Source organism: Ursus americanus, chromosome 11 (genome assembly GCF_024610735.1).
Source record: "Ursus americanus isolate L20-20 chromosome 11, mUrsAme1.1.p, whole genome shotgun sequence".
Taxonomy (NCBI): domain Eukaryota; kingdom Metazoa; phylum Chordata; class Mammalia; order Carnivora; family Ursidae; genus Ursus; species Ursus americanus.
The window spans coordinates 41,690,342-41,714,903 of record NC_142137.1 but is presented as its reverse complement, the minus strand read 5'-3'; the positions used below and the strand labels follow the sequence as shown (position 1 = coordinate 41,714,903).

At 35.1% G+C, this 24,562-nt stretch overlaps 1 protein-coding gene and 1 non-coding gene across 4 annotated transcripts in view; one reads left to right on the top strand and one right to left on the bottom strand.

Moving 5' to 3' along the window:
* The window catches only part of THEMIS (thymocyte selection associated), a 179,674-nt gene that overhangs the window by 107,415 nt on the left and 47,697 nt on the right, over positions 1-24,562 (top strand). For 2 of the 3 annotated variants that reach the window (XM_087865474.1, XM_087865476.1), the window contains exon 5: positions 11,728-11,787. The exons of the other annotated variant lie outside the window; for it this stretch is intronic. In XM_087865474.1, the coding sequence (XP_087721600.1) occupies positions 11,728-11,787 (60 nt within the window). The remainder of the gene's footprint in view (positions 1-11,727; positions 11,788-24,562) is intronic. 3 annotated transcript variants of the gene reach the window in all.
* On the bottom strand, positions 5,478-5,580 carry LOC123797643 (U6 spliceosomal RNA). Its single transcript, XR_006781004.1, has one exon. It is a non-coding gene; the product is annotated as a U6 spliceosomal RNA (small nuclear RNA).

Here is a 24,562-nt window from a genome sequence, read left to right as displayed (position 1 = left end):
AAGAGGTTTTTAGGAGATGGTGTTTGTACGACATGTGGTTGACAAAGTGTAGGGAATAAGAAAGGCACAAAATAAGGAAAATATCCAGATTTCTGACATACGCATCGTCCTGGATGGTGGTGAAACTCATTAAATAAGGAGCTCAAAACACAGATAGATAGAAGGGTGGTTTTGCAGGGGAAGATAAGAGTTTAGTTTAAAGTATGCTCAGTTTAAAATGTCTGTGAGATTCTGAGCTGAGATGTCTAGTATGAAGTTAACGATGGTCTATAGTTGAGGAAAGAATTCCAGGCTGAATCTGGTGATTCAAGTGTCAGCAAATATAAATGGTAAATGAAGTTCTGTGAGAGGATGAGATGAAGCTGGAGAGTGTGTAGCTCATGAGGAAAAAAATGTACTTCTATGAGGAAATCCAAAATATAAGGGACAAAAGTCTTTTAATTACAGAAAATTACAGTGTATGTCTATTTTGGGGTGAGTGTAATTTTCCCTTATCCCTCAAAGTAGAGGGAAACCAGATAGTAGTGAACAATTAAAAGACAGCTATACCATCTTAAAAAAATTATTCATATTAGTCTTCCGTCTGTGTTTCTTATCTTTATGAAGGCTGCCAGTATCTACTGAGTAGCCTAAAGCAGACATCTAGGAATAGTCCTTCCTATTTTTTCCTCTTCCCATGTATCAGTCATTAAATCTTACGGATTCTACTTCTTTAACATTTTAAAATATATACCCCCCTTCTTCAGGTCTTCATCATTTCTCTTCTGGATTATTGAGACCATCTCCTAACTAGTCTTTTTATGTTTGGTCATATTATATTCAAATTTATTATCCACATCACTGATGTAGTTAACATTATAAAAGAAAAATCTTACTGTGTGATTCTCTTGCTAAAAATTCTTTGTGACTTTTCTTTAAATTTTTTATCATCTGTCCCTTATTTGTTTCTCAAGCCTTACTTCTCTCCATACCGTACCTCACATTTTTACTTCACCATAGTGAATTTGCAGTTTGCAAAGACTGTATTCTCTCCTAAGTTCCCAATCTTTCCAAATGGAATTTTGTAATTTTTATTTGTTTTTAACAACCATTTATTGGGGACTTACTAAATTCTAAATGACTAAATAATTCTCATTAAATCCTTTCAGTGTCCATATAAATGTTATTATCATTCCCAATTTATAGACAAGGAGACTGAGGCACAGAGAATAATATCCCGTGGAAAGAGACCTATCAGTAAGTGTTAGAGCTAGAATTCTACACTATCCTTTATCCTTCATCTAAGTTACCTTCTGTTGTTACCTGTTCTAAGGAAATTTCCTTGGCACTCCACCTTCCATCCACTAATTCACAAGTCTATGTTTGGTACTCTTAATTTGGGTTTCCATATCAGGCCTTACAAACTGTTATATAGCATTTACCATAAAGTGTTAGAACAGCACTCTTACTTATCTGTCATATTCATTAGATACTGTGCTTCTTTAGGCCTAGGGATATATATGTAAATATAAATAAATAAATAAATAAATAAATAAATAAATTTCTATATATTTATTTATGTGTACTTGCTTCCTTGGTGTTTTATTAAAGCTCCTTGTTCAGAACAGGCACTCAATAAATATTTCTGAGAGGGAGGAAGGAAAGAAGGGAAGAGGGAAGAAAGTATTTTTTTCTAAGTAAACTCCTTTGTGTCCATATATTAAAAAGAGTCCTCAAACCTTTCACATTTTGGGGTATTTTTCAGACTACTGGTTCTTAATACTTCTAGGTGGAAGTATGAAATTTTTATGAAGCCAAACCTGTTAACCTTTTCATTTGTACTTATTTTATTGCTTTTATACTTACTTTTATTGATTTTACATTGATCCAGTACATGTCTCTCAATTCTATTTAGGTCTAATATTTTTTAAAGATTTTATTTATTTATTTATTTAGTGCCTGTGAATGGGGGGAGGGGCAGAGGGAGGCAGACAGAATCTTAAGCAGACTCTGCACGGAGCATGGAACCAGATGTGGGGTTTGATCTCACGATTGTGAGAGCATGACCTGAGCTGAAATCAAGAGTCAGATGTGTAACCAACTGAACCATCCAGGCACCCCTAGTTCTAAATTTTTTAGCATTTGATTTCATGTATATACTTAATATATATACATATATGCATACATACATAAGTATGTGTTTGTATATGTGCATATATGTGTGCATGTGTGTGTATATATTATAATATGTATTATACACTGTGGAGCTCCCATCTGACTTTTATTATGAAGGTAATTCAAAAATATCTCAATGCCATTTGTTAAGTAATTATTCCCAATTTTTGGATGTTTTCTTTAGCATATAAAATATTTCTTTATATATAAATCTGTTTCTGGGTTATTCATTCTTTTTCAGTGATCTTATATTTTCAAATCAAGATTACATTTTAAAAATAGGATCCATTATTATGTGTTTGTATATATTCTTTTTAAATGGTTTTAAGAGTAAGGCATGTTATTTTAGGAAATAGAGAAAAACAACAGAAGAAAAAAATCACCAGTAATCTTATCACATGAATATATTTTCTATACATATTATATTTCCATTATTCACTAACATAGACTCAGACACACATACATGTATGATTCTGTATTTGTATCTGTGATAAAGTGATATATGGACATACATGCATATGTATACATGTGTGTAGTCTAACAGATTGTTACATTTGACTCTTTGCCCTGAAATTATTCCAGAGGCCCCAAACCTCAGAACTGAAGGTGAGCCCATGAACCTCCACATTTTAAAGTGAGTTGCTAGACTGTCTATGCAGGACTTGAAAGATGAAGGTCGTACAGTCGGTACCAATAGCATTAGCCAGTCTTGCATCTTAGAAGCCAGGAGCAAATGTTCTATAGGTGGTAGGGCATTTTTCCTCACTGCAAGTCAAGAAAAAGAAAAGTTAAGAAGCTGGCAAGTTGAGGAAAGATTTGTTTTGCAGAGAGTTAATCATACCCTGTGGAGATTTTATCCCCAGCATTATGGATAAAGAAAGTTGAGTTTTTCTTTCTCAAGTTATGTGATCTTCAAGTGATCCCTTTGAGGGTCTTGTCACTGGGCTGTGGGAATTTGAGGAAAATAACTGACATTTGACCCTTATCTACAAAGTCTAAAGGTAAGAGGCTATAACTGAAGATTTCTCCCTTCCGGGGTAAGTGGTACTGAGAGTAAACTGTGCTTGCATCAATGGCAGAGCAAGTGGGTTCTCTGAAGACAAGATGGGAACTGGAGAGAGGGGAGGGACCTTAAACAATAGATGTATTTCCTGAAGTCCAGGACCTGAGGGTGATAGTTGTAAGTGGCTAGCCTTGGGCAAAGATCTTAACAGTGTGATTACCAATTGGGATGGTTTCTAAGTAATCTGCTGAAGTATCCCAGGAACGGATGGGGTCAGTTTTTAACATTTGCCATGCCCAAATTACAGAATAGGAGCAACCCAAGACCTTTCTCCTTATTCTCTTTTCTCCTTAGACCCTACGCTGGAGAAGTAAAAAAGAAATTAGTGAGTAGAGGAAGGAGATGGAAAGAGCTAATAATTAAGTCAACCACATTTTCTCCTCTATTTGTAGATTTGGAATCCTCTCGGGAGATTAAGCTACTACAGGAAGATGCTTTAAATTAGAGAAGCTCTTTGAGCTTTGGTTATTATACTAAACTGGACTGGATCTAAGAGGCCAAGCCACAAATGTGGATTTGTATAAACTACTTGTTCCTTAAAAGCTATGGGAGGGACGCCTGGGTGGCACAGCGGTTAAGCGTCTGCCTTCGGCTCAGGGCGTGATCCCTGCATTATGGGATCGAGCCCCACATCAGGCTCTTCTGCTATGAGCCTGCTTCTTCCTCTCCCACTCCCCCTGCTTGTGTTCCCTCTTTCTCTGGCTGTCTCTATCTCTGTCGAATAAATAAATAAAATCTTAAAAAAAAAAAAAAAGCTATGGGATTGCCTTAAGATTTTATGCAGAGTTAGAACAACCTCCAGTTTGCAGAAACTTGAAGGGATATAAACGAATGAAGTTGGTTCTTTCTTATACCCTATCAAATCCAATTTGCTCAAAAATTGCGTATATAAGTATGTGTGTTTGTACACTCATGTGTGCATATCTCTGTATATGTGTATGTAAGTGTGGGTATGTGCAATGCAGTTATTTCCAGACATTCCTTTGCATGTCAGTTTTTTTAATGTCCAAATAAAATCAGATAAGCCCTCAAATTCATATAATTTTTGGCATTCCAGTGCCCTCTTCCTTTATTTTCCAAAATTTATGTGGGAGATTTATATATGCTCCTTTGGTCTCCTTTGTTCTCTTACTCTTCATTCTTCCTTTTCTGGATTTTATTATTTCATTTTACATTTTTGACATACAAAAAGCTATACATAATTGATGTATATAACTTGGTGAGTTTAGTAATAAGTATACACCCATGAAACCATCAACACAGTCTATGCCATAAAACTGTCCATCACCTCCAAGTTTCCTGCCATCCTCTTTATGATTGCTTTTCACTCTTACTTGATGTTTATTTTTTTGTCTCAGTACAGGTGTTTCAACCTGCATCAGATTACTCTGGTCTTTAGTGCCCCAAACTATGAATTCCATTTATTCTCTTTGATTTTTCAGGGAGCCACTAACAATGTACTTATGGATAAAAATGAATTTGCTGGAGATCTGGTGATAATAGCTAGGAACAGAGAGTGAAAGTTCTAAACCTAATAATGATTAATGCTTGACTCTTAACCCTCTCCAGGCTTTCATCTCACAGAATTAGTGCCTTTCCTTCTAGGATCACCTTATATTGGTTGTTTGCTTTTTAATAACAACAACATTATTATTATTATTAATGCATTAAAAATGCTCATCTCGTAATTTAGTTATGTAATCTTAAGCTTGGAGAGCTTGACTTGTCTTATAATGAGACCCACTTATGATTATTCTAAATCTGTGTTTATTTTCATATTTAACTCCTTAATCCATGAGGAATTTGTTTTGTATATTATGTATTGTATGAAAAAAAACTTTTTAAACAGATGGTTAAGCTGTTTTCCCAGTTCCATATATTTACTAAACTATTCTTTACCCATCTGTTCTGAAGGCAGTTTCTCATTTTTTTTATTCTATTTTTTTTATTTACCTGGCCTTTCTTAAATCAGTAGCTCACAAATAGTATTTTCTAATATGTTATCATATTGGTATACATTTTTTCTTCTTGTCTCTAATTATTTAGGTTCTCAGCTCCTTGTTCTTTCAAATGAACTTTTAAGCCACTTCATTAATTTCTGTAAAAACATCTTGGGGGGATTTTGATTGGAATTTTATTAAACTTAAATATTAATTTAGGAGAATATGAATTTTTATTTTACCATCTTGGCAAATGGTTTGATATTCCATTTAGTTAAATCTCGTAATTAAAGTCCTATATATCTTTATAACAATTTAAAAAAAATATGGAACACTTCACAAATTTGCATGTCATCCTTGTGGGGGGCCATGCTCACATCTGTATCGTTCCAATTTTAGTATATGTGCTGCTGAAGTGAGCACTGTCTTTATAACAATCTCTAATGTACTTCTGACATTTCTTCAAATTACCATTTCTTCATATTAGACCTCTTCCTTCAGAGTCAGGAACACTCAGTTGTGTGGTACTCTCCCAGTGTAGAACTTAGTATTTTCATTTGAGTAAAACCAGAGATTATGGTTTTTAACGTGGGGATCATCTGCTTGTACTCAAGTCTGTTGTTCAACAGATATTTCCTGATTATTATATTTTAGGTACTGTTTTAGATGTTGCATACATCAATAACAAAACATCTTGGTAAATGCCTTGATACTCTATGTAATGTTACATTCTAGTGGGAGTAAATAATATAGAGTAGCAGTGCATGATAAGTGTTATGAAAAAAGAATAGAGCAAGATAAGTAGGATTAAGAGTGCAAGGCTAATAGAATAATTTTAAATAGGGTGGTCATGGTGTGTCTTACTGGGAACAGGACACTTGTCCAAAGACTTGAATGGATAAGATGAGCTCTGCAGACAGAGGATACGGTAGGTGTTCCTGGCAGAAGAAAGAAGAAAAAAACCCTGAGGCAGGGGGTGCCTAATGTATTCAAAATTATCAGCTGGATGGGCAGGATGGCTGGAATATAGTGAAGAAGGAGACAAAAGGGGACGAGTTCAGAGACAAAATGGGAGAGGCAAATTGTATAGGTCTTTGTAGGTCATTGTAATAATTTTGGCTTAACTTTTTTGAGACAAGAAGCAATTAGAGGATTGGGTCGGGGAATGACAATTATATTTTAAAGGACTCATTCTGACTTCTGTGCTGCTATTAATAGGGGAGCAAGGACAGAAACAGGGAAACCAAGTAGGGGGACATTGCTATACATGATGCCGCCCTGGGCCAACAGGGTAACGATGGGGGTAACAAAAAATGGTCAGTGGGAGATATATATTAGAGTGCAAAGCAAAAGGTATTTCTTTCTGGGTTGCATTTTTCTCCTACTTTCAATAAAGAATCTTCATTTTATAACCCTGCTGCTGACCTTTTAAATTTAGCTTATTCCTACCTAGATTCTCTTATTAACAGAAGTTTCTTCTCTTGGACCTTATATAAGCGCAATTCTCTTTTGAAAATATTGAAAATTTAATTTTAGATAGCTGTAGTGGAAAAAATTACTGTCTGGAAATCAGGAGAATGTGATTCTTATCCTGGCTGTGTTACTAGTTCGCCATGTGATATGGGATGATCTTAGCATTCTTCATTCTTGGCTATAAAAAGTTAGAGTAAATGATGGATATTATTTTTTTTAGCTTAAATATTCTACCAATCTATGATTCTGTATCTGTACTCTGGTCAGTAAAGAGTTAAAAGCAACTGAAAAATCTTCATTTGTGATCCTTGAAATATCAATAGATTACTTTGCTATAGCTGAAGAATTCTTAAGAGAAGAAATAGGAAGTCCAAAAATGAGCTTATGGTATTTTGGGGGGATGGTGGTCATCCTTGACATTGCTGATAAGTTTCTCTTTTTGGCAGCTGAAGAGAGGCCTTTGTCTGAAATGCTTGATTTCATGGGCCCTGCTTTGTCTTTATAATCCTACATTTAGTGCGTACTTGGTTCCCATTTTCCCAGGAACTGCCTCTTTTTAGAATTACCCTTCCCTATTTCAGTCCTGCACTTCTAAAACCTGATTTGTTGTGGTCGTATCACCGTATTATATACGCGCAACGCAACATTTCCGTTCACCTTTTTATCTGTTTCATCCTAATGTTTCCCTGTATTTGATACTCTTATTGAAATTCCTTTCCAGGGTTCCCAGGTCCATCCCCATGTTGCCTCCACTGGGACATAGTCTCCATGTGTACCTTGTTCCCTGTTTTCTCTTAGATCACACAATGCGTCTGATTCTGTAAATTGGTGCTACCTATTTGCCCGAAGCTAGCTCAATCTGTTTTGAAACACATATAACAATATTGTTTCCCCCATCTCAAGGGCGTTGCATTTGCGACTCTATTTGACACTGAGAGACCAGAATTAAGATACTAAGAGACTATGAAATGAAAGGCAGACACAACTTGTTCTTGCAAATGGAAAGAAATTCACCATTTTGCTAAAAGCACAAGATCTTTCTAATCAAACATTTGACATCATGACCAGGCCGGAGAGAAAGTGTACCTGTTCCGTTATAATTGGTTCTGCTCACAGAAGTGGATTTCTCATTGTCTGTGCAGCTACAGGAAATATGGTTAATAAAAGCACATGTCAGCCTGACTGAAGCTGTTCTACAAAGTCCTGCCAGGCCACTCTGCAAAACTGTTATTTCCTATTATGAAAACTAAATCTCAAATCATAGTTAAAAGGTAATCAGTCTCAAGAGAGTGGTCTGTGGAGGTAAGCAGTAATTCAGATTTGATTGGCAACATAGGCTTTTCAGGGAATAGTTCAAAATGAGAAGCATTTGGAGAAAGCTAGAAACACAATCCGAAATGATGATTCTCAGAATTTTCTAACATTGGGTTATTGATAGATATATACACATTTTTTAAGTCAGGCTTTCCTAGGAACTATGAAAATAGTACACAGTGGCTTTGTGCATTTCATCTCACTTAGCTCCTGTAACATGACCTTGTGATACAGGTATCATTGTCACCATTTCATAGCTGAAGAGACTTGCCCAAAGTTCCTAGATTGTAGTCAGTGTAGTCAGCAGAGCGCAGGCACTCCTTATGGTCCCATGATGCCTCCCGGAAGGGTGGCATATGATTGTCTCTAGCAACTTTCCTATACTATTTCTCCTTGCTTTATATCCATGTTTATTGTTTCCATCATTGACAAAGCATAGCAATAGCACTTTTCATCATAAGGTAAAGACAGAATCCAAAGAAATAACACATATTTTTAAAAAAACCCTATCAAAAAGGAATTAATGTGACCTCACCTAAATCTCAGTTTTGTATGCAAATTTCATGATCTGAAATATAACCACTTCCTCTAGTTGGAAGGCATTGTGATTAGGTTCATTAGTAGCATAAGTTTAGAAGCAAGAACATTTTTCTTTTCGTACAGAAATGGTGGTGCTGACACATTGTTGGGAGAGACAGGTGTTGTATACCATTTGCCTAGTCAGGTCTGCACTAAGTCTGTAGTTCTTTGTGCTAACCAGGTAAACAAAGACTGTGCTATGCCAGTATACCTATATTGTATATAGGCATCACTACCAACTTTTTGTTTGAACTTATAAAATTCATGTCGCCCTACTTCTGCATTGTCTTCCTCTGAGACAGAGCAGAACTACGTCTCTAGATATTCTAACTTCACTCAGGAGAATTTTCCAGTTTGGTAAGTAATCAAGCAATCTTGACTACAGTTTCCTTGGAATTCCTTAGGATTTCATTTTTTTTTCTTTTGCTACTTTGCTAATATTAATATTGATATATACAGCTTATCTCTTTTGTTAGACCTGGGATAGTCTGTACTTCAGATACCATGTCTTGTATGAGTGTGTGACTATCCTCAAAAGATGCTTAATAAGTCTTTCTCTGGGGATGAACAAGAGAACACATTTCCATAGCACTTAAAAAATCTCCCAGGGGAAACCATTTGGATTACATGCAGAATTTATCCAGTTTCACTGCAAAGCTAAATAACTCTAGGACTTATTTCTAGGCTACATGCCAATCATACTCAGTTTATCAAATCATCCATCAATTAGTTGGAATATGTCGCTATAACAAAACAAAAGAAACAAAAAACAGCTGTTACTCAAGATGGGCAGACCATGAAAGTTATTCTAGGCCACTGAAAAGACTCTGATTTTTTTCAAGGACTGAAATAGGAAGCCATCAAAAGGGGAGAGCAGAGATGTGGCATGATACGATTTATGCTTTAAAAGAATCCCTATGGGGGCATCTGGGTGATGGTTGGTTAAGCGTCTGTCTTCAGCTCAGGTCATGATCTTAGGGTCCTGGGATGGAGCCCCTTGTCATACTCCCTGCTCAGTGGGGAGTCTGCTTCTCCCTCTGCCCCTCCCCCTGCTCACGCGCTCTCTCTCTCTCAAATAAATAAATAAAATATTTTTAAAAAAATGACAATGACTGTGAGAGGGTCCTAGATAATTAACATTAATAGTGCTCAGGACACTGAAGTTTTGTTTCTAAAGTGTGATCTAGATATTAGAGATATTTTGTTTTGATTTTGAAATTTATTTAAAAATATCTTGCTATATCAAAGTTAATAAAGTCAGCTTTATTTTTCTAATGTTTTGCCTTATTCTGGGCAAGTGGGCAGAAAGTAACAAGGATTAAGTAAAATAACCTGGTCTGAACAGAATATGTAAGGTATAAAAATTTATTGCCTATTCAGTGATAACAAGGGAGAATCTCTGAAGCATGATTGCTTTTGTTGTGTATTTTCAAGAAAAGATTTAGGGGTAAAAATATTTAAAAAAAGCACTTATTTTCAAATAAGAACTACAATCTGAAAATATATTTTAGTACCAAGTTACTGCCAGCAAGTGATTATTCTAAAAGTTCAGGTAGTTTAGAGTAAGACAATAATTATGAATATCATTGATTTCTTTAATCAAAATGTCAGTAACGGTGAAGAAAGCATTTTACTTTTTCCCACATTTACATTAGTCTACCTACCTTTTCATTATTCAGTAATAGAAAGTTGTAAAATAAATCAGAGAAGGTCACCAGACTGTTTAACTTCAGTTCCTAGATCTGATAGTTGGAAGGCAGTTCTCTGTGAATGCTTTCATGTTTCCTCATGGTCTAAACATTCTGAGAAATGACCACTGGCAAATTTGGTTAAAGGACGATTGAATAGCAAGTATGTTCTGGAAGATAGTTATATTCCTTCAGAGACATTCAGAGACTTCTCTCCTGTAATATTTGCTTATATCCCAGAAAAAAACCTCTTCCTTTCTAGAGGGGAGGATGGGACAGTGTGCCAGTCAATCTCTGGGTGTCATACTTTTGTGAGTCTGTGGTACAGTCCTGTTTGTGCAAAATCCTCATTTCCCCCCAAATAATTAGCCAATTATATTAATGCCATTCCCTCAGAATGATTTTAGTAGTGATGCCTTTTATAGCCTCACCGGTGCTAAGATGCTCTGTGATAATAAACTGTGTTCTGATCTAGAAACTCTGTGTTTCCTGTCAGGATATCTATCATCTATCTATCTATCTATCTATCTATCTATCTATCTATCTATCTATCTATCATCTATCCTCCATCTACCTATCCACCTGACACTATGGCAGGCTGACTTCTTATCTTATGAGCATTGTCTCAGACCCTTAGACTTCAGACTGAACACATGTCTTCCCTTTATGAGGCTCACGTCCTGTTGATGTTTGTACTGATGAGGAATAACACTCATTTTGTGCTGTCGGGATATTCTGTATGTCATTTGTTCTCTATGATACATTCAAAAAAGATATCCCAGAAATAGTGTGTGTATAAATACGGAGTTCTTCACACACACATATTTGCAGGACTGTTGAGATGGATAGGTAAAAGCATTTCCTTGGCAGTGGTGAAAGATTTGAATTTCATTGAAACATACTATTAAATGATTGTCATACAAAAAACATGGTGACGGCAGCAGAATGTCATGTTGGCACACACCATGGATTGGTGATTTCTGGGACTTTTTACCTGCATGAGTAGATATGCAAGGTTTTGCTTTCTGGGAAAAGGAAGAAGGTGTGTTATGGGGGGGTGTATACATGCAAGGGTGCTCTAGAGAGTCACAGATAAATAAAACAAGAAAGTTGGGGGATTTATAACCTGATATCTCATATTTTGATTGCCACAACTAGTATCACAGCTTTAGGAAGATGCAATGTTAAATAATTGCTGCTGATTGTTTTCAATAAATGTCTAGTCATGGGACTGTTTCCAGACTGGGTGGAGTCAGGCTATAAGAGGAGCTTTTCCAGGGAGCTCCCAGATTGGTGTAAGAGTGACAGTTATCTGAGAATGAGGCTTTTTAAAAATTTGTTTTATCGTGTTAGGAACATTTAACAAGAGATCTATTCTCTTAACAAATTAAGTGTATAATACAGCATTATTGAATATAGATACAATGTTGTATGGCAGATCCCTAGAACTTATTCATCTTCCTTAACTGTAACTTCATATCCATTGATTAATAATTTCATTTTCTCCTCCTTCCAGCCTCTGGCAACCATGATTCCCCTCTTTGATTCTATGAATTTGAGTATTTTAGATACCGCAGTAAGTAGAATCATGCAGTATTTGTCTTTTTATGACTGTCTTATTTCATTTAGTATCATGTACTCAAGATTCAACTATGTTTTTGCATATTGCAGAATTTTCTTCTCTTTTAAGGCTGACCGGTATTCCATTGTATGCATATACCATTGTATGCATATACCACATTTTCTTTGTCCATGCATCTGCTAATGGATATTCAGCTTGTTTTCACATCTTGGCTATTGTGAATAGTGCTGCAGTGGATATGAGAATGCATTTATGTCTTTGAAATCCTGATTTCAATTCTTTTGGATAAATATCTAGACTTGGGATTGCTGGATCATATAGTAGTTATGTTTTTAATTGAGGAATTTCTGTCCTATTGTCTAAGGAGCTCCAAACCCAGTGTGCCCATTTGGTGGTTGCAAGTCGGCTGGGTTTTGAGGCTACTACAGAGCTGGGGGGAGGGATGGGACGAAAGAAAGTCAAGCTATCACAAAGCTCGCTGTTCTCATCAAGATTAAGTCATTTTTTGAATAAAAGATTCTTAGGTTGTTAAAGATATCGAGTTAATTCTAGAGTTCTGAAAAAGTTGATTCTAATGATTTTTGCCAGTGTTCATTGCTTTGTGGATGAGTGGAGTTTTGGAGGTCCTTAGTCCATCATTCCTAACTGTTGATCTTGGGCAAAGTATTTAACTTCCTTTTTTCTCAATTCTTACGTTTATAAAACAGAGATAATAACATGCCTCAGAAAGTTGTGAGGATTAAGCAAGTTTATTTCGGGAAAATCATGGAGAATAGTACCTGGCACATAACGAACGAACACCCAATAAACACCTGCCGTTAAGATCAAGTAGCTTCATTTAAAATACATTAGTTCAGATGTTAACAAACCTACCTTTTATTATTTTTTTTAATTTTGGTTTAATATTCACAGCATAAGTCACACTTTATTATTTTTTTAATTGGTTTATCTGGGTAGGTAGTTTTATAGATTATATTCCACAAAGCTTCAGACCACAGCAGCTGTTTTCCATTCTATTATATTGAATATTCCCGGAAGCTTTTTGAAACAATAACCAATGGCCAAGCTGTTGAAGACGTTATGATTATACTAACTGTTCAGATAAGCAGGCTGAAAACCATAGTAAAACAGGGTAATTTTGCCTTTTGTTACCTCAGAAAAATAAGCCTGTTTATGCATGTACTTTTTTTATAGATTTTATTTATTTGGGAAAGAGACAGAGCACAAGCAGGGGGAGAGAGAGGGAGGAGCAGAGGGAGAGGGAGAAGCGGGCTCTCTGCTGAGCACTGAGCAGGGAGCCCAGTGTGGCCTTGATCTCTGGACCCCGGGATCATGACCTGAGCCAAAGGCAGACGCTTAACCAGCTGAGCCACCCAGGCACCCCTGTACTTTTTTTAACGCGGTTTATAAAATAGCTCTTTTTGAGAGGATTGCCATAGGGACTAAATATAAAATTTACAATATTTTATGAAATACCTGGAATTATCAAAGTTATTGATGTTTTTAGAAAATGTTATAAATTTTGATGACAAAGATGCTTCCTTATGACATCCCCTACTAAGGGAGAGTGGATATTAGAAGGGCTCTTTCAGTGCCTTAAATGTCAGCAAACTCCAGCCTGTCAGAGAAAGCACATGGGAATTCCATGAATAATTTTAATGTACAATCGAAATGGCCAGTTCAGAATATTTAACAGTAGTAATTAATTACAAAAATAATTAGTTATTTGCCCATTGTTCTATAAATATATTAAGCATAATGGGATGCCTGGGTGGCTCAGTCAGTTAAGCATCCAATTCTTGATCTCAGTTCAGGTCCTGGTCTCAGGGTCGTGAATTCAAACCCCACATTGGGCTCCAAGCTGCATGGAGCCTACTTATAAAATGATAATAATAATAATAATAAATAAATAAATAATATATATGTTAAAATATGTATGTTAAATATATATGTAGATACACACGCATATGTAAAAAGCATAATACTCCTAATGATCCCCTTCATTAAGGATATTCTTTTTTTTTTGGGCTATATTTATTAGTATTCTAAAGGCTCTAATTTTTGAATAAGCAAGAAAAAAATGCCTATATTGGTTCAGCAATTTTTCTTCATCTCTAATACTCAAATGAGATATTTTAATTATTACATTTTAAAAATCTTTTCATACAGTAAAGATAACACCAGATCAGATCTAAAGGATCTGAGAAGTATCCTAGATATAAAACTTTCCAAGATGTATCATTCTAAAAAGATAATTTATAACATATATATATTGATCTATATATTTAACCCAATCCCAATAAAAATTCAGCTGACTTCATAAAAATAGAAATTCACAAGCTAATACTAAAATTTATATGCAAATGCAAAAGACATAAAATAGCCAAGACAATTTCTTTAAAAAGAGAAAAAAGTTGTAGAACAAATGTTACTTCATTTCAATACTATTAATAAATCCACGGTAATCACAACATTGTGCCACTAGAATAAGGACAAACCTAAGATCAATGCAGCATAAAGAGCAGAGAAATAAATACACACATAAATAGTTAACTGATTTTCAACAAAGTTGCTAACATAATTCAATGGAAATAGGTAATCTTTTTATCAAAGGTATTGAAACAACTGGTATTTACAGAACAACTTGATATCAAGTGGGAAAAAAGAATGTACCTCCACCTTAACTTTACACCAAACACACAAAATAACAAAATGAATCATAAACCCAAATCAAAAAGCTAAAGTTATATAATTTTTAGAAGCAAAGATAAAATATTTACAATTTGGGAAGGCAAAGTTTTTTTAAAAATAGGACACAACAAGAATGAACCATTTTTAAAAAGTTAAGCTGAATGCCATCATATTAAAAAATTTCTTCTCTTTTCAAGATACTCTATAAAAGATGAAAAGAAATGCCCCAGTCTGAGAGAAAATATCATATACATGTATCTAAAAAAATTTTGTATTTGTCATATGTTAAAAAAAAAATCTTACAACTCAACAATGAGAGGACAATACAATTGGAAAAAAGAAAAGAAAAAATATTTGACCATTTTACAAAGAAAGCATTCAAAATGGTCGATAAATGTTTGGGGAAAAAAAAAAAACAACTGCTCCACAGTAAAATCATCTTTGTCAGTAATTAAATCACAATGAGTTACCAAATAGCTAACGTTAAAAAGACTAACAGGATCCACTTTTGGTGTGCATGCGGAGGAACTGGAACTCTTATATACTGCTTATGGGAATTAAATGATACAACTTTTAAAAAAACTACATGACAAGTTTTTTAAAAAAGATTTATTTATTTTAGAGAGAAGAGAAAGAAAAAGCAAGAGGGAAGGGGTACGGCGAAGGGAGAGGAGAGAGAGAGAATCTCAAGCAGACACACTGCTGAGCACAGAGCCTGATGCAGGGCTCGATCCCACAATCCTGAGATCATGACCTGAGCCAAACCCAAGAGCTGGATGCTCAAACAACTGAGCCACCCAGGCACCCCCATTTGACACATTTTTAAAAGAAGTTCTATATAAATGTTTTGTAAGACTTTGCCATTCTACTTGAAGGAACTTACTAGGGAGGAATGAAAGTATATATCCGCACAAAGACATGTACAGGAATATTTATATATTCTTTATTTATTGTAACTCCAAGCAAGAAACAACCTAATATTCTTTCACAGATGAATAGATAAACACACTGTTGTATAGCCATATAATGGAATATTACTCAGCAATGAAAAGGAATACGAAGGCATGAATCAATCTCAAAAGCATGAAGCTGAGCCAGAGAAGTCAGAGAGTAAACAGTAAATGATTCTATTTATATAAAATCTAGAAAGGCAAAACTCATCTATAGTAAGAGAGAGCAGATAATTTGTTACCGTGGGTGGGACACATTCACTGCAAAGGGGCATGAAATAATTTGAGCCCCAAACTTCTTCCTGGCCAGAAACAGACTGAGAACACTATTCAGCTGCAAACATGAGCTATTTTTCTTTTCTTTTTTTAAGATTTTATTTATTTATTTGGGGGGGGGGGGAAGAGAGCGAGCACAGAGGAAAAGTTAGAGGGAGACGTAGCCTCCCCACTGAGCAGAGAGCCTTATGTGGGACTCAATCCCAGGACCCTGAGATCATGACCTAAGCCAAAGGCAGACATTAACTGACTATACCACCCCGGCACCCATGAGGTATTTCTTAAGAAAAGAAGATGACTGAGAGGGTAGTGTCAAGACTCCAGAGCATGGGGCCAGCAGCCAAGAAGAACCACCCAGAGAACATATTCTGGTACTAAGCAACATACCCCCTGCCTTCTGAGCAAAGTGAAATGGCAACTGTGCTTTGCTAGATCTCAGTAATTTTTCAGACCAGTGACTCCATGTTGTTCCCATTTCTCCTCTTTTTGAGTGGAAACATCTATTGTGGTTCTCCTGATCCTGTCTCGCCATTGTATGTTGGGTATGTGGGGGCCACATAGCTTGTTTCTTTACTTCATTGTCTTTGAATCAAGAGGTGGTCCCCCATAAGTAACCTCAACTACACCAGAACCTGATTTACATCATGTGATCCTGGACTTAAAGTGTAATCCTGAGATTGAAATGGGATGAAACTTTGAGGGTTTAGGGAGTCTGGTAAGTGTATGTTGGAAATGGAAAAGATGTGCATCATCTTTGGCCGGAGGACTAATTGTGGTAGTTATTCTCCAAAGATGGCCCCTGTCGTGATTTTTATTAGATAAACGTTTGTTAAGTTAGACATTAGGGTGTCAGACGGTGAGCTGAGGTTCAACAAAAGACCACAAGAAAATTGAAATAGAGAAATCTTGGAGAAAATACATGGCAAGCCTGGAGAGACCACACGGGAGGTCAAGGCAAGGTGCTGCAAAGAGAACTGGGAGAACCAGGGGCACATGCTTTAATTAGGGTCCCAGGGTGGAGTGCTTTGGGGTTCCCAGGCTAAGATTAAATTGGTCAGTTTAAACCAAAGAAGAGTGAGGTTTTGGTAAGTTTCACAGGAGTCTTATCTAAAGAGTTTATGAAGGAAAGGCCCTGGGAGACAGAGGTGACTGTTTATCATGTAGACCATTGGGGAAGTCATACCAGGAACTTAATGCTATCTTGGTGGAGAGACCACTGGGGTGTCCAGTCATCACAGCATCCCAACGGAGCCTAGCTTTCTCTACTGAAGTCCTCTGCATGTAGTGAGCCATCTTGGACATTGCAGACCCAGATAATATCATAGGGAACTGGGCCTACTTGATTCACAGAACAGTGGAAATAATAAAATGCTGTTTTAAACCACTGCATTTTGAGATGATTTGTTATGCAGCAGTAGATAGCTAACACATGTGTACAAGCCACTAACTGTGTATAAACATGTAAGATTTTATAGAATAAAATAAATAAATTGGCTATTATAGTATTCTTACTTTGAATTTGAGCTAATCTTAAGCCTTTTATTCTGGCATATAATTACATAGCCACTAATATTAGAGGCTTCTACAGTTGTTGCTATGTTGATTATTATTCTTTAGGGTGTTTAACTTCAAAAAGGGTTGCCTTTTACAAAGTTAAGTGACAGTTTAAGCCATTTATAGATCTTGGCAAGGAAGAAGATACCAGATGTCATGTGTGTGATGGAACTATCCATAATCTTCTTGTTGTCATTAAAAAATCTTTTAAAATCCTTTAGTGGAAGTTTAAATTTGTAGCTGCTCATCAATCAGGAGAAAGCAGGTAATTTTTTTATAGTACATAAAGAATTTTTAAAATATCTGAGTATTTTTAACTGTTTTCTTTTTAATGGTGGAAAATGGGATAAAGAGGCTCAAACACATTCTAAAAATGTAAATTCCTCTTTTGGAAATTTCTAGCATACAACTTGGCATACTAGTCATGCTGAAATATATCCGGAGTATGTGTGATAATCAGAAACAGTGATCCTTGACAGAAACATTCTAAGTCTTGAGGCTTCCACATTAGCTTAATTATGTGAGACCTAATTTATAACAAGCTATATTCTTTGCCTTGTTCCCCAAGGAAGTGCATTTTAGGCCAAAGTTCTATTCTCTTATCAGCAGAATCTTGAAATTACCTCTAGCTTCTTAATTATTTTTCTGTCCTCAAAATCATGCTACAAGTAACTTCAAGGCTTTAGGTGTATCGTTTGAATCTGCATATCTTTATACGAAGACAGACTTTGAATTCTGGAACTTATCCAGTATTACCAATTTGATTTAGTATAACTTCATTTGTCTGTTAAGTAGATCATGACTGGCAGAGCCAAGAGGAGTCTAATAAACACATTTTACTTCTTATAGAATAAGATTTCCTTGAAGACTGAGTTTTCCTCCCCTTTTAGTGAACTACCCAAGCAAAAAGATTGGACCTCTAAATCATTCATCAAAACTGTTTACACTTTTAGACTTCTCTGGGAGTAGAAACATCAAAATCACATTAGAATTCAAAGATACTACTGTTGTTTCCAGAAAAAAAGCCATAGGAATTAGAATCTATTGGCAAAAATACTTATTAAAAGAAGAGTATAATCTATGGAATGGAAGATATTTGAGTGATTCTGGCTCTACAGAAATGAGCCATCACAGCCACATTTTTCCCCCAAAAAATGACCCCAAGAACTTAATCTTTAACCAATTAAATTTTTAATAAAATACTTTATTAGCTCAAATATAAGGACTCTTCCTTAAAAATCCTCCATGAACAGATGAATACACTCTTTTTGAAAAATGGGCAAATTATAGGAATAGAAAATTTACAGAAATAAAAACGACCAATACATAAAGCAGTTCTTAATCCCAGTAAAAATAAAAATTATTCAAATTTAAAAATAAGCTGTTTTAATTCTTCAAGAGAAAAATTAAAAAAGAAAGATAAAAAGTTAATCAGATTGATGAGGAAATAGCTTCTCTTCTACTCCTTATGAATACTTTTATTTTTTAAAGATTTTTGTTTATTTATTTGACAGAGAGAGACAGCCAGCGAGAGAGGGAACACGGGGGAGTGGGAGAGGAAGAAGCAGGCTCCTAGTGGAGAAGCCTGATGTGGGGCTCGATCCCATAACGCCAGGATCACGCCCTGAGCCGAAGGCAGCCGCTTAACGACTGCGCCCCCCAGGTGCCCCCCTTATGAATACTTTTTTGACCTAGCAACTCCACTTATCATTATCTGTCTTAGAAAAGCCCCCCATGTGTGCATTCATAAGAATAATCATTGTTGCATTGTTTCAAATAATGAACATATGGAAGCAATATAGATATCTATTAATAGCAGAATGATTATATAATCTAAAAATATCTGTACTATGCATTTTGAAATAATGAGACAGATGTAGATATAGTGAAAGTAAGTGTCCAAGATGTATTATTAAGTGACGAAAGAAAATTGTAGAACAAAATGCACGGTATTTTTCCATTTATTAAAAAAAAAATCACAAAATGAAACTACTATTTTCATATGCTCTTTCTTGTATTCTGATACATATATGTGACGTGACACACACGTATCATTCTGAATATAGTAATCCTGGAGAGGGGGGGAGAGAAATGGTGAGGTAAAGGCTATGCATATATTCATTTTATAATTATTCAGAAATAAAAAGAATGGGAAAAAATCCAAAGTGCAACTTAAAAGAATCCCATCTTTGGTTTTAAACTATGGTTAGGTGAGCCATAATTAAACTATGCTTAGGTGAACCATAAATAATTAAACACTTTTGCAGTTCCAAATTTCAGTGTGAGGTTAGTAATTGCTATGGAATATAAAGGTAGTTTGTAAGGTCCTTTATCTAATGGAGCAGAAATGAAATCTTCTTAAGCCAGGGAAATAAGCATGATTGGCAGTAGAGAGCAAAGCCTGAGAGTATGGGCTTAGTGACATTGAACATGTTGCTTCACTTCTATGCCACTCTTTCTTCACTTGTAAAATGAGGAGATGATATATACCTTATAAGTTCCTGGGGGAGATCAAAGAAGATATTGTAGGAAAACATTTCATACACTGCCAAGCACATAAGTCCTCAGCTATTAGCATGTGTTTTCATTTATTCATAATAAATACAACTAACTTAGAAATTTAAATCACCGATTAGAGCAAAGTGAAGAAAGCTAAGGAGCACTAACTCTGATGATTTACACGATTTAATGGGATCCTTAAAAATGTTACTTTTATTTCAGTCTGTTTATTTCCTTATTAAACCTTTTATTTGAAGTATAGCTTTAAGAAATCAAATAATTCTTCCAAGTATAATTAATGTTTCCATCTCCCTGCAGAGCCATAATTTGACTAAAATTCAGAAAGCCATTTAGGAAAAAAAGTAAAGTGAATTAGAAATGAATATTGTCTTCTGATGATGTTTTTGAAACACTGTAATATTTGCATTTTAGATTCAGCTCAACTTTGTGTTGTGTAAGGTGAAAAGATTCTTCAGGGTTAGCTATGTGATAAGCAAGCAAGATTGTTATGTGCCATAGGAAGCTAAGACCAGGACTGCCATAAAGATTAGAACCTGCTAGTAGAAAGCAAAGCCAATACAATGAATACAAAGTGATACTTTTACATTGGGTGTTGAGCTATATCCAGGTAACTTTGTAGAAATGACGAGCAACTTGGGCACTTTTGTTTAGAAACATTTTAATATTTTTGAAACTGTTCAATTTCTGATCTGAATAATTGTCTGAATACATAAATAATTCAGCTGATAATTCTGATAATTGTGTTGTGATCTTAATATCCTGAATTTTAAAAATATAATTAATACTGTTTGGAGATCTCTTTTACGCTTTGCCTTTATTCTTTTACAAAAGAAAGTTCTTTTGTCATCTTCTTTTTGGAGGAAAAGGCATACATATTTTAAAAGGAAATGGTAATTAGCATCCCTATTCTATTGTTTTCATTGGAAAGTATGGTTTCCTGTTAGGTAAGCCAACTCTCTCTTTAGACTACAAAACTGATGATGAAGCAAAAATACTCACACTTTGAAGTCAGAAGGAACAGCTTGCTGGGTTGACAGAGGCAAGTGGAGGGAAATGTGCCTGGAGTTGTTAACGAATCCAGAAACCCAGCATGGCATTTAAGTTAGTTAGAAGGGATGGAAAACGAATCCCTGGAATACAAATAATGTTAGTTAACATTTATTTTGCTCTGCAAGTGTACTTCCCTAATTAAATGAAAGAAACATGATATTCTACCAATTTATAATCTGCATGAATGGAAATATCATTAAATACCTAGGCTCAGAACTAAATAGAGTGAATTGTGTATTTGTGTGTTATAGTTCAGAGAAAGAGATGGTAAGAGGAAAGGGGGAGATATTTCTGAACAATTGGAGGTTCTATTGTAAGCCATTAATAAAGAACTCATCAATTGTTATATTGGAGCTATTGAACTATTTTACATTTTTACTTACCTGAGAAAGGAAATTCTCTTTTTTCTAGACATAGAACAGAAAGGGGGCTAAATATGTGTCTAATAACCAACTATTTTTACCAATAGTATCATTAAACATTTTTTAAAACAAAGATTTCTAAATATTGATTCATGGTTCATGTTGCATTCAATAAATCTGTTGGTTATTGCATCAAACAGAAAAGCTAATTGAAATGTGTGGAATTCACTTAGGGGATTCCTGGTGGGCATCACAAAGACATAAGCAGTCATTAAAAGGGCTAAACCAGAATGTAATGGGCTCATTGGATGATGATTACGAGTTTATTAGAATTCTCATATTAACTTTCATGGACAGAGAAAATGAAACAGTGGGGCCCCTGGGTGGCTCAGTTGTTAAGCGTCTGCCTTCAGCTCAGGGCGTGATCCTGGCGTTATGGGATCAAGCCCCACATCAGGCTCCTCTGCTGGAAGCCTGCTTCTTCCTCTCCCACTCCCCCTGCTTGTGTTCCCTCTCTCGCTAGCTGTCTCTATCTCTGTTGAATAAATAAATCAAATCTTTTTTAAAAAAGAAAAGAAAAGAAAATGAAACAGTGATTTCAGAAAAATCCCACAAATTGAAAGTCATGTGGGCAGGTGCTCTGAATTTGGTGTACTGAATTTTAATCTCTTTGCTTCTACATTAGCCACTCAGTAAAACCTTGCTCTAGATTGCATAAATAAGGATTCTTAAATAAGGATTAAGAATAATCACAGGTTTTTCCAAGGAATGCTGTAATGGTCATCTAACATTCAAATATACCACAATACAATTCAATTTCAATTAAATTGCTTGAGTAATCCTTTACATTTGGTGTTACAAAATTCTTTTCATTATTTTGCAAACAATCTTTAGGCATAATAACATGTCATAATTTGTAATTTACCACACCTGAAATTGAATCTCATGTTTTGAAGCTAGTGTGCGGGAGTTAGCTTCCCCACCCATTTTTTTCTAGTTGGCAAACTGTCAACTTGGGCTTTATTGTTCTCTCTTCATCATCTTCTAAATAGTTACACTCATGACCTGATGGAAACTTTGTTGCTTTGTGAAATATTTCCCAGAAAATAACTGGATGATAATGTTGGTGAGCAGCCTAGAGACCTAAGAATAACAATTCTTATCTCTCAAACAGCTTTTTACATGATTTTGCCCTTGTGTTTGTAGAACCGTTAAGAGTCTGAAGAGATCTACTTATATATATATATATATATATATATATATATATATATATATATATATATATATATATATATTTTCATTCTGCATTATTGAGTTGTTAAGGAAGAAATTATGTGCTATCATAGTACTCTTGACTTTGAGAATTCTTGAAAGTCTCAGGGGGTGTCCCTTGAGAGTGCAAGGGTCTCCTATAACAGAATTAGATTTATGAGACACTTGTAGTTTACATGAAGCTTTAAAATTCACAGTTAATGAGGTTTCCCTGGTGGTGGCCCATACAAATGGAGATGTCAGAACAAAACGTAGTATAAACTCCTACTGCAGTTGGGGGGTCTGATTTTGTGATAATGTAGAAGAGAGAGAGCAAAACAAACAATAACCTTTATACTATCTCTTCAGGAAAAGCAGAATTGGAACAACTTCTGGAGCTTCTAAATAAGTGAGAAAATGTAGATACTCAAAGATGGAATGAGAGAATGCAAAGAGTAAGACAAATACACCATCTGTTACTGAATCACAGTGTGATTAACAGTGATTTGCCACTGCCTTCAGTTAAGGCCAGCGTGCAACACCCCTCCTTGGGGCCTGTCCTAGATTTAAACAAGTGCATTACTTTAGGAAATAGTGTCTTAAAAAGTCAAGGTGTAGATAAGGGAAGGTATCAGTGGACTAGTCCCATTTAGTCCCTCTATGAGGCCATGATCTCTCTCTCTCTGTTTACTTAATAATCAGTTTACTTTATATTTTAATCTTGTTGATCACAGGCTTCTTCTGCATACATACATTTCATAACCACCTTTACTTTTTAATGTTTTAACATTTATTTACTGTTAATTCTATCTCAAAACTAAAGGAAAGCTGTTGCAATAAAAGAGCCCCAAGTTTGCAGACTTTAGCTAAATACAAAAGACAAACTAATTATTGGCAAATGACCATGGAAAAATATATAGGAAATGCCTTTGGTCCTGACTTAGTCTTTATCTCATAGGAGTTTTATGAGTATTAAATGGGGTAAGGTATGTACTATATCAGGTACTTAGTAAGCACTCAGTTAATGTTATCAATAATTAAGGCCTCTATCAGCCAATCTTAGGATAGAGATTATGTTGCACACTTTCCTGTGTCTTTCTAGACTGGTGCTCTCATTTATCTGTTTCTTAATTAAATCTAAATTGAACCAGCGTTTAGGAATGTATAAGATTGGTCTATCATGTCTCTTCTCAGAATTATCTATCCAATAGTGTTAGAATGTAAACCACAAACATTAGTCACATATGCAATTTTAAGTTTCCTAGTAACCATATTAAAAAAAGAACAAAAAAGTTAATTGAAATTAATTTGATTGGGGCACCTGGGTGGCACAGCGGTTGGGCGTCTGCCTTCGGCTCAGGGCGTGATCCCGGCGTTACAGGATCGAGCCCCACGTCAGGCTCCTCTACTATGAGCCTGCTTCTTCCTCTCCCACTCCCCCTGCTTGTGTTCCCTCTCTCGCTGGCTGTCTCTATCTCTGTCAAATAAATAAAAATAAAATCTTTAAAAAAAAAAAAAGAAATTAATTTGATTGATATACTTTAGCCTTTTATTTACAAAATATTAATAATTTCATTGATTTATATGTAATCAATATAAAATTACTAATGAGATCATTTACCTTTTTTTAAGTTAAAAACTTCTTTAACTTAAAAAAATGTGTGTATCTTATACTTATATCTCAGTTCAGACTGGCACTCAAGCATTCAGTAGCCACATGCAACTAGTAGTTACATATTGGATAATGCAGAGCTATATATAGAGAGAATGAACTAAGATAAGGAAGTAATTTCTAATTCTGTAATTATAACTTATTATGAATAAATAAATATAAGTAAATATATTATGATTTATTACTTATAATTATTTATAGTTTAACATATAAATTTATTATTTATATATTAAACTCCTTTTTTAGTTTAGGAAATTCCTAAATTCTGAAAATATAATCAATTTCTGTTATGTAACACATAGATATTTTAAAAGGGAATATCTAATATGACTTCAGTCCTTTAGTGTATTTCTTTTGAGACTTCTTGGCATCTCTAGCATTGAATTCTTTTGTTAGTTAGGTATTTTATAAGTCCTTAAAACGTGCATAGAATGCACCAACTA